The sequence below is a fragment of the Talpa occidentalis genome, unplaced genomic scaffold (genome assembly GCF_014898055.3).
Source record: "Talpa occidentalis isolate TD23 unplaced genomic scaffold, MPIMG_talOcc4v2.1 talOcc4.9, whole genome shotgun sequence".
Lineage (NCBI taxonomy): Eukaryota > Metazoa > Chordata > Mammalia > Eulipotyphla > Talpidae > Talpa > Talpa occidentalis.
In genome coordinates this window covers 94,311,082-94,322,508 of record NW_023605305.1, presented here as the reverse complement: position 1 = coordinate 94,322,508, position 11,427 = coordinate 94,311,082, and the positions used below count along the sequence as shown (strand labels likewise).

Here is an 11,427-nt window from a genome sequence, read left to right as displayed (position 1 = left end):
AAGTATTACATAATCAACACTAAAAAGAACCAAACAATACTGAAAAGTCTAAAGAGAATCTAGAAAATACCTATAATACCATCATATACTATTATTATGTATCTCTGATGTATCTTTGAAAACATATGAAAATAAACATTGTTTAAAGATATTTTAAAAATTATATTGATTATAAAAATAAATAAAGTCCAGAAAACTATAATATATAAACACTGGGTTTTTACTTTAGATGCTTTCATAGTAGTGTCAATTGTATTACACTTTCAGAGCTGAAAATTTTTAAATACAAGAAGCTGACACATTATACATAATTGCAACTTGAGAAGTACTAAACAAAAATATTTTACAGATTTAAATAAAAAAAGTACTTAAGTAAAAATTTAAACATTAATTGCTATCATATATGAATACTTAAAATTATCATAAGTTCCGACAGAAACTTACATACATAATTAACATTTATTATTTTGCCTCAAATTTAACATCTTCCAAACCATACATAATATCTTCTTTAAATTTCAACATAGAACTAGCAGAAAATCTTATGTAAACTGACACTCAAATCAAGTGTTGCTTGTTAGAGGTACTAAATATTTTGGAGGCAGACAAATATTTGCTTTAAAAGTTAAAACGCAACAGGAACTATGTATGACACACTTCTATATATTCATTTTTAAACAAGAACTACTTTTTGGGGCTTTACATTGCTTAGACAAGGGTTTGTAGTATACAGCAGTCAGTTATTTGTAGAATGAATGACATTATCTGGGAATTTTTTCAATTTCTAGGGATCCAAAATTGTAAAATTTCCTGTAAATTATGTCCTAAAAAAAAAAAAAAGAACATATAGCTATTAAAAAATGCAAGTGAAAATTGTTTAATAATTTTAGAGCAGTCAAAATACAATGTAAGATATCTTGGTGTATGAAAGCAATCATTTTACCATATGCATTTTAATCTTTTATCATTTACTTTAATCTGATGGCTAATTAAAAAACTGAATTTTAATCAAAGTTGTTTTCAAACATTGTCATAATGTCACTTTGAAGAGTCATATCAATGGTACCAGCCATCTGTAGAAAAAAAAGGGAAAATTTAAATGTTATTTAAGAAAATGCCTTAATTATATATTAAAACAATTACACAGTACTTGGACAGATCATATAAAATTAATACAATTTATTTAACATAATGGGTATCTGTATATGATTTTCATCTTTGTTCAAATACTACCTGACGTTTTGTTAAAATACTGTTTGTGTGATAAAAAAATTAAAGCCTACAAGAACACTAAATTTATCCTTTCTCCAAGAGAGAAAACTGTTGTCTATTAAATGTTAAAATAACCCCATCAAAAATAAACTAAAGAACCAAGAAAATTAAGACCAAGAAAACAAATTTTACCTGAAGTGGGAAGGAGGGTGGGAGTGGGAATAAAGGGGTAACGGGACCCAATGGCCTGTGGTAAAAGATTATGGGTGCTTTGGTGGGTGTGGCGTGGTCACAGGTATCTGAGGAGGTGTGAACCTGTTCCCCTAAATCATACACAGTGTTGTAAACCACTTTTACCTCAATAAAGAAAATTATAATAAAAATTTAATTTCTTAAAAAGGTTATTTTAGATTCTCCTCCATCTTAACATGTGCTTGGGAATAATTATTGATACAGAACTGGTTATTCTCTATAATAATTAATCTTAGATATCATGATTTAATTACTGATGCTGTCGACAACTGATACCATAGATGTTCCTTTCTTAGTGGGTCCTAATATGTACTTAAATCATTCATATTTAAGATCAAAAACATTGTCAAGGGAATTGGTATGAGGTTAATGAACTCTTCGAACTCTGTTATTGTAATTTTCATTTTTTTTTTAACACTTTTTTTTTTCTTTTACATAGAACTGGAGTGTAGGTCAGAGGTATAGGGGGTGGGGGTGGGGGGTGAGTGGGGTGAGAGGATTCACCAGAGAGAGTGAGGAGCAGAATAGGTGAGACAGGAGAGATCTCATGCTGCAGTCGCTGGCAATAGCTTGAGACTTTAACCCATGCACCACCAGGGATGCCCCCACAATAACAAGTAGGTTATATTATCCCACTTTAGGGATAAGGAAACTTGAGGCACAAGGTCAGTCAAATAAATTCCTCAGGACCAAAATGGGAGAACCAGGATTTGAACCCATGTAGTCTAGTAGCTCTAGGGTTCATACTGTTACTATCTTAAGATTGTATCTTGTGATTATGAAATTTTTATTTTAGATTCTGATTTTCAGAACCTTATCCTCATTAAAGAGGTAATTCCATTGTCACTGAAAAACCACCTGAATACACCTTTCAGTATGCAAAAGTTACTGTTTAAATCTTTCCTTTGTTAGATATAGTAAAGAAAAAAATCACTTACTGCTTCTCTCCTCCTCCGCTCTTGCTCTTTTTCCCTTGCTAAATTACGGTCTTTGAGAAGCCAGAGTTTGCATTTATCCTGAGCTTCCAATGACTGCTGCTGCTCTTTTTGCACTTCTCCAAGGCACTTATTTTGCATTTTATTAGAAAATGATTCTAAAGTGAAGCCACGGTCCCTTAAAAAAATAGAATTGCTCAGATTAGGTTTCTCAGGTTCTTTAAAAGTTTGAATTACCAAGATAATCTGTTAAATGACAAAGAAATGTTCTAGATAACTTCCTTTTTCATATATAATGACTATTTCTGATGTAAATTTTTACATAGGATAACCTTCATTACAACCTACATTAACAGTATAACCTTCTACCTACATTAACAAAATGAAAGTTTTAGAAAACTAACCAAGGTGTATCACAATCCTTTTACATATGGAATGCCAACAACATTAAGACATTTCTAGAAAATAATCATGTTTTTATAATTTAGTAATGTCAGTATCTTTTTTTCACTTTTGGGTATTATTATTTAACGATAATAACGAACACTCAGTCACCCTAAACTTCAAAAAAAGCTAGATTTATCCTTTTTTTTTGGTATCCACATATATTATTTAGAAAGTTTCTTTTTATTTAAACCCATCTCCCTTTTCCCCCCTCCCTTGTTTTTAAATTTGCTATAGTTAACTTGCCCAAATATAAATATTTGAAAACTTATCAATCACCATCTCTCCACTGTTTCTTGGGCAGCAAATGCAAAGAAAATTATTTTTAAATGTCTAAGTAAAGATTCTCTCTCTTTTTAAAAAAGATTATTTATGCATACAAGAACTGGGGTACAGGTCAGAGGTGCAGGAGGGTGAGAGGATTCACCAGAGACAGAGTGGGGAGCAGAACAGGCAGACTGACTGAAATACACTGCTGAGCGGAGCAGCGGGCAAGGCAGGAGAGGTCTGCTGCGCCATATGGGTAGCTCCATGATCAGCCAGGGATTGAACTCGTGCTATAGAGGCCGTAAAGTTTCTCTTTCATTACATTATAGTTAATGTTAAGCATCACCATGAGGTATTGTCATTGCAAATCTCAAACCTGAAATAATCTTCTATCGGTATTGTTCTATTAGTGTCTCTTAATATTAGTGCCTTTAATAGCTTAATCACTTAATTATTTCTATCTTCTTCAAAGCTGATGCTACTACTTATTAATAAAATACATCAATGGAAATTTTTTTATAATAATAATATGCTCTGTTCTACTAGACAACTAAATCATAAGCACTTAACAAAAAAGAAATTTGATATATTTAAAATACATGTCTGTATCTTCCAATATGCCAGCCTTCTTTAATCTTATAAATTACAGACCTCTGATTTTCTTGAAATACTTTTGGTTCCTTTGTATTCTGTTCCAGTTGTTTACGTCTTAGTTCTTGCGTTCTAGCTTTTACTTCCTTCTCTATTGCTGCCTTTCTAAACTGGTTGAAGAGCTCATCTGAGGATTTCAGTACACCTGGTGTTTTCACTGGCCTGCCTAAGCTTTTCCAGGATTCTGCATTCTTGATCTTTATATCCTAAAACAAAAAATTGATTCAGTCTATATCTATAGAAGACAACAAAATTTGAGAGGAAAAACAGTATTTTTGACACAGTAATCGACAATAATTTATCAAATTAAAAATTCCAAAGGCTAACTTTTACTAAACTTATTTTAAAGAGTATTAAAGTCAGAAAAAATATGAAAATATAACACAATATAAACTCAATTATACATTTAAGACCAAGCTGAACTAGCATATTCATCAATTATTGCAATTTAATATATATTATAAAGGTATGATAATCTTCAAGGAATACAAGGAATATAATTAAAGCAGTAATTGTAATCAAGATTTTTGTCTTAGAGGGATCCTATTTCCTCTACAGAAAATATACAAATGATTAATGAGGCAAAATAAAATGATGCCGTAAGAATGGCACAGTATTTGCTGAGAAACCTCAGCGATAACTATGCCCTTCCTTTCTTTGGTATAAAGAAAAAAATAACTGGCCATGACCACTGTTCTTACAAGACATAAACCACAGTGTAGTTCAGTGGTGCCCAATGAAAATACATCTTAAAATACCTGTATGCCATATCTATGTTCAATTTTAATTAAATCCCTTCAGTATTTGTGAGAAAAAAATAACATTACTCTTACCTTCTGCACAGGAGCTTGACATTCAGATTCTAACACCATTGTATCATTGTTACCAGATGATTGTGTCACAGTTTGGTTATTCAAATGTTGTCCAGAATCACCTAGATGCACACATTTTTATAATAGCATTATCAAGATTTCATTTTGCCTGTTCACAATTTGACTTTTCCCCCAGTCCCTCTAGGTTAGAAACTATACAATATGTAACTACCTATTTGTGATGTTTCTGAGCTTTGGTGTATTCTTAGTTGGGGAACTGTTACACAGTAAAATAGACATTTTATACTTGACACCCCCCACCCCCACAATCATCCCAGGCCAAGCAATGGGCAAAAGGAAGAAGAACCTTGGAGTCTCAGAGGTGTCTGACATGCCTTTAATGCTGAAACATATACACAGGGAGACAGGCAGCAACTAAGCCTCCTAGTTCCCCTTATTATTTTTTGTACAAGATTTATTTATTTATGCACACAAGAACTGGGGTGTAGGCCAGAAGGGTGGGGGGGTGTGAGAGGAATCATCAAAGACAGTGTGGGGAGCAGAACAGGCAGATCTAGTGGAAAACACTGTTGAGGGGAGCAGCAGGCGAGATAGAAGGGGTCTGCTGAGCCATGTGGGACGGCTCCCTGGCTGGCCAGGGATCGAACTAGTGCTGCAGTGGCCAGGGATTGAACTAGCGCTGCAGTGGCTAGTCATATCTTGAGAGTGCTGCTTTAACCTCTGTGCCACCAGGGTGGCCACTCCTGTCCCTTTAACACTATTATGGACCCATAGTTACATAGCTGATACACTGTTGTGCATGCACAGTCCACCTGTTGTTTGCTGGATGTTGGAAAGGTGGAAAACTTAACATTTCAAGATTATGAGCTATCTGTTGTTTGTAAGGCAAAAAATAGCCTGCTTATTTTCCTTACACCCCCATTAGGTAGCACAAAATATAACAGTCACTGTGGCTTACCTACCAAAGTATGTAACAGTTCTCCACTGTCTAGACTGACCTCAGCTCCATATATGACTCTTGATTAGACCAAACCAATCAACAGTAATTCTACCCCTATACCAGAGAATCATTTAAGAAAGAGATTTCAGCCAGTGTAGGGTACCTAGGGAAAGATGCTGATTAGTAGTCAAACTATGAATGAAAACACACCAAAAATGGAAAGAACTAAGATACTAGACACCTATGATAGTAGCGAAAAGATGGGTTCAGTAAGTTGGTTGACTGAGGTGCGGGAGGTAAGAGAATAATCTATGCAATCCTGTTAATTGCTAAGCTTTCTTATTAATTACAAAATTAATTATGGGTAAAGAACTATTTTAAAGAGAGCTTAGGCATTTGTCAAACTATGCCTAAAATAGCTGACCTACCTTTGGGCTACTGATTATGTATGCTAATAAAATTCCTATTGTTTAAGCCAATTTGAGCTTAGTTTTCTGTCATTTGTCACCAAATCTATCCTGATGCATGAAACCTGACTGAGTCATTTCGATTTCAATTCTCTCTAGGTATAGTGTGTATATAAGTGGCAAAAGGACAAAGGGGGCAAATGAAAACTATGTGGGTATTTTTGTTGACTGACTCAAGGTCACAAAATCTTGCCACTTTTTTTAGAAGATTTTATTTATGCATACAAGAACTGGGGTACAATCCAGAGGTGCGAGAGGTGAGATACTCACTAGAGATAGAGTGGGGAACAGACAGATTGACTGAAATACACTGCTGAGGGGAGCAGAAGGCGAGACACAAGAGGTCTGCTGCACCGTGTGGGTAGCTCGCTGGCTGGGATTGAACTCATGCTGCAGTGGCTCCGGATAGCTTCATAGTGCTGTGACTTAACCTCCTGTGCCACCAGGGAGGCCCAATCCTGCCACTTATACAGTAGGAACTTACAATTCAACTTCTATCACCCATCGAACCCCTTGATACACTAATTCTTGGCTAAATCACACTAGTTGAAGCTGAGGCTGGAAGAATATAGGAATACTAAGGAGGGTGAGACAAAGCACTGCTAAAGGATGCAAGAATGAAAGAACAGATTTAAAATTATTGATGTACGTCCCTAGTGGGCTCAATGTATCTAGGTTTTTCTCATTTCAACAAACAAGTGTCCTTTTGCCACTAATATATATGAATAAAAAAAGGGGGGGGAAGCTTTAAGTACAGAACTAAATCTTTTTCTGACTGGGGCTAAATTATTTGAGAAGCACAAAGAGTAAAAATGTCAAGAAAAGTAAATTCTAGATGATTCTCAGTTTTCTTACTCTTAGTTGGAAAGAGGTAGTGAAGCAAGGTGGTGAAACAAGGCACCTGAGCAGGACAGCCAGAGGTCCTGTGATAAGCAACTTGCTACATTATTTCTTGGACTTCATAACTTGAAGGGGTGCTCAACCTTTGGATGTAGATCCACTGAGTCAGTACCAGTATAATAAACCTGCTTTTTGTTAGCCTCGATGTCTTGGTTTCCTTATACCACATAACAGTGGCAGTGCTATTATCAAGACTTCATTAGAAGTCTCGTGGAGATGAAAAAAGAGACATTCAGTAATAATGTGCTGTGTTTTGACATGACTGTGTGATGTGTATGAAAGATATTCAGTAGAGCTGTATAAACATGCTTGGGTCCTGGGGGCTGCAAAAATGAGGTTAGAAGTCAGACACCAAGATATTAAGATACTGCCCCAGGAAGAATGAGCAGATTACCACCCAAGGCATAGTATGGCTGCTAAATAGGAAAGTTGCTCCAAGTCTACTGCCATGACAGCTGATCATTAGCTTAATGAGCTATACTTTGGAAAATGGCTGGAAAGCCCTGGAATAAAGCAAAAATAGGCTTAAGGGTGTAACTCAGATTATTACAAACATTTAAAAGTAGGCAGCTAAAGAAATATCCATTAGGAATTTCAAAGAGATGGGGTGTCAAGAGCACAGTGTATGTCTGAGAAATATGTCAAGAATCCAAATCTCTGAAAAACATTTTTATATGGATGACGCCATGACACTTCAAAATTCATCTTTCCTCAGACTTTTCTTTAAGATTTATTTTTATTTTATTTATGCATACAAGAACTGGGGTGTAGGCCAGAGTTGTGGGGTGGGGGGTAAGAGGATTCACCAGAGACAGAATGGGGAACAGAACAGGCAGATTGACTGAAATGCACTGCTGAGGGGAGTGGTGGGCAAGACAGGAGAGGTCTGCTGCACCATGTGGGTAGCTCCCTGGCCGGGGATTGAACTCATGCTGCAATGGGTCGCAATAGCTTATTAGGCTGAGACTTTAACACCCTGCCACCAGTGGGGCCCCTTTCCTCAGAATTCTATTCTTCAGCTATCATCCAGGTCTGTCAACCTGGCTCAATATTCAGTCAGTATCACCTGAGCAAACACTTTACATCCCTGTTGATTAAAACCAAGCATAGATTCCTCCTTTTGTAGATTTCACTGGCTCCCAACTGACTAAACCATTATCATTATGCCCCAGGTCTCCAGACATCAAGGTTCTGTATGCTCTGAACCTGGTCTATCTTTCAAATCTATCTCCCTGTATTCCCTAGATGTCTCATACTTTCCTCCCTAATATCTAGCTCAAATACTTATTTTATAAAATATAACTTGCCAAAAAGATCAGATAATTCTGTCTTCATTAGCTCCTTGAATTTCATTTTTGCTTCTTTTAGGGCACATTATTTTTACTTCTATGCCAGCTCTCTGTTTCTCCAAGGTAGCAAACTCCTTGATTTGCATTCTCATTTGACATGTGAATTCACATTGATACTACAGCATTTTTTTTAAGTTCTTAATATAATTGAGTTAAAAATTTTATAAAAGGATAAGTTAACGTTAAGAATCTTGTGTGACTAGGGCCTCCCAGGTGGCGCAGCGGTTGAGCGCTGGGTTGCGAGGCTGTCCCCTGCTGCTCCCCGGTCACCGGAGGAGGGTCCCACATGGCGCGCAGACCTCTCCTGCCGCCCGCTGCTCCCCTCAGCAGTGTACTTCAGTCCTTCTGCCTGCTCTGCTCCCCGCTCTGGCTCTGGTGAATTCTCTCACCCTCCCGCGCTTCTGACTGTACCCAGTGCCTGTATAAATAAATAAATAATCTTAAAAAAAAAAAAGTACTTAAAAAAAAATCTTGTGTGACTAAAAACTTGAACTTAATTTAATGAAAAAAAAATTAGACATCTTCCTGTTCATGTGGCAGGTGATGGCAGGGGTTTTTTGAAGAAACTGACAGTACCTAGAAATTCAGCTTCTTAAATCTTATGCTGGTCCGCGGCATACTTTAAAATTTTGTCAAATTATTTCTTTCAGTAACAAAACTTCAGAGAAATTTAAAAAAATTTTCATTGTTTAAACATTTGGAAAAAAAAAAAATGATCTCCATTGAGATTATTCTCCACTAAGAGTAAAATTCTATGTATCTTTTCGAGTTTATACACAGTTTCTCTTAGGTATAGTGCCACCTACAGTTGGCAAGTGCAAACCACTCTGGTTCAGAAAAATTTGGTAAATGCAGAATAACTACTTTAGCATCATACAAACTTTACCTTTACTCAATGTAGTTCCTCATAAGCAACACATAAATAGAAATTGAAATAATACAGTAAATTAGTCCTGACTAAAGACTTAAGTATTTCAAGCCTGGTTTTTCATAGTGTTTTTAAAACAAAACAAAACAAAATAAAAAACAAAACTCCATCACAACTACATTCTCTCTACTGCCTTTATTCCATTTTCAGGATACCCTTACTTATTCTTCTATGAAGTATGGTAATGAAAACTGCAAACATTCCCTAGTTCTTCCAGGTCAACTTTCAAGCATGTTCAAATATCTGATTCAAAACAACACCTCTTCCCATCCAAAAAACACAGGCTTAATTCCTGCTAAAGCTATAGTTATCTTTCCATTCTCTCCAGCAAAGTTCTTAAAAGAATGGTTTACATTCAGATTTTACCATTCTCAATTTAAAACCATCCAACTTATGTTCCATTGACAAGGAAAATTCAAAAACCTTTGCAAAAGCAAAAAGCTTTCACACTGCCAACTTAAACCTTTCTCTTCATTCTACTTTAGTGCTCTGTGGTATGTGATATCCTTGGTGATTTGTTTCTAATACACCTATCTTCCTGGACCTCAAGTATATCCTTTTTCCTTCTTCGACACCTCTTTTTTTTAGCTTATTAATTTGTCCTACTTTTACTAGGGAACTTGTTTCCTAGAATTTTGTCCTTGACCTTTTCCTTCCTACTCTACACATTTTTCTGGGTGTTTTCATTCATTCTACTGGTTTTAAGTAGATTGTACATATTGATAATTCCAAAATTAAAGATCTTGTTATACCCTGTTAGAAACCTATTTCTAGTTATATATTTTCAATTAGATATTCAGAAAATATTCCTTTGTTGTTCCAAACATGTCTCAAATAAGTACTGCCTTTTATTCTCAATCCAACTATTGTATGATACCTTAGAGTAAAAGACATTCATTCTAACACAATCTATCAATTCTGCCATAAAAATATCTTTCTAATTTATCTACATCTTTTCTATACTTACTGCTTTTGTTTTGGTCCTCATAATTTCTTTTCTAGGCTATAGCACTAAGTTTCCTTATTTGATCCCAACTACATCAGAGTATCTTCATCTTAATCCATGCTCTATGTAGTAAACAGTCAACTTTTTCTAGTATAAAACAAGAGCATTATGCTCTTGTTTGAAGATACTTATGTATAAAAGACTCAAATGTAGCACTGGTATTCAAGACAACTCATTGCCTAGAACTTCTACATTATCCCATGTTATTCTCCAAGTATCTAGAAAATATTTTTCTAGAAAAGGATGCATATAAATATTTTATACTTTGAATTTTTGTTTTTTCTTCCTAGTTGCTTTCCAGTGTAGCTTTAGATATTTTTTCTTTTGATCTCCACTTCCTTCTTCACAATAAAGAACTATAAGTCAAGTTTAATACAAATGGGATATGCAAACACTGAATAGTAGGGTGCTTTCATTGGAAGCAACAAAGGAAGATCAGAATGTCTGTTTCTCCTAATCTGTACTACCAGTAACACAGCTAAGAAATTTCTGCTGCCTTGGAGAAATTCCTGGCCTTGGAAGGACAAGTGGAAACCAAAAAACAGCCTAAAGGGAAGGAGACATGGTTAGGGAATATTTACACTTGCCTCTAGTCTAGTTCTGAATATTAGTATTTCAAGGAGCTCAGTAGCTGAGCTCATCAGAATTAGGTAAGAATCCTGTGCCATACATCCCCAGTTTTGAGACAGACAATACCTTCATATAAGACAAGACTAAATGGTATTTATAGTCAAATGAATCTAACATATAAAAATTTAGCCAATGACAGGGCTTTTTATATAAGGTCCACATGCCAATGTATATAATCTACATAGAAATAGTTGTGCATATTTCCTCTAATTCAAATATGAGTACCTTTGGGTATAAAGCAAATAAGTTCTAACAATGTGTGATTCTTTCTTTTTTTAAGATTTATTTATTTATGTATACAAGAACTGGGGTACAGGTCAGAGGTGCAGGGGGTACGAGGATTAACAACAGAGACAAAACAGGCAGAATGACTGAAATATACTGCTGAGGGGAGCAGCGGTGAGTCAGGAAAGGTCTTCTGCACCATGTGGGAAGCTCCCTGGCCAGCCAGGGATGGAACTTTGCTGCAGTGGCTGCGGATATCTTCGTAGGTTGCATCTTAACCCCTTGCGCCACCAGGGAAGCCCAATGTGTGATTATTTCTAAGCTAGAATTTACTAGTTATAATTTCCAGTCTCCCAAACATGCAACTTTTTAAGATGGTCATAGAATT

General features: G+C 35.7%; 1 protein-coding gene across 7 annotated transcripts in view; it reads right to left on the bottom strand.

The window, feature by feature from the left end:
• Positions 1–218: 218 nt before the first annotated feature.
• The window catches only part of BRDT (bromodomain testis associated), a 44,212-nt gene continuing 33,003 nt past the window's right edge, over positions 219–11,427 (bottom strand). For 6 of the 7 annotated variants that reach the window (XM_037499384.2, XM_037499383.2, XM_037499389.2 and 3 more), the window contains 4 exons: positions 4,595–4,695; positions 3,762–3,967; positions 2,403–2,577; positions 219–1,073 (listed from right to left, as the gene is read on the bottom strand). In XM_037499384.2, the coding sequence (XP_037355281.1) occupies positions 1,005–1,073; positions 2,403–2,577; positions 3,762–3,967; positions 4,595–4,695 (551 nt within the window). In that variant the 3' untranslated portion in view covers positions 219–1,004. The remainder of the gene's footprint in view (positions 1,074–2,402; positions 2,578–3,761; positions 3,968–4,594; positions 4,696–11,427) is intronic. The other variant, XR_005122923.2, reaches the window with a different exon arrangement.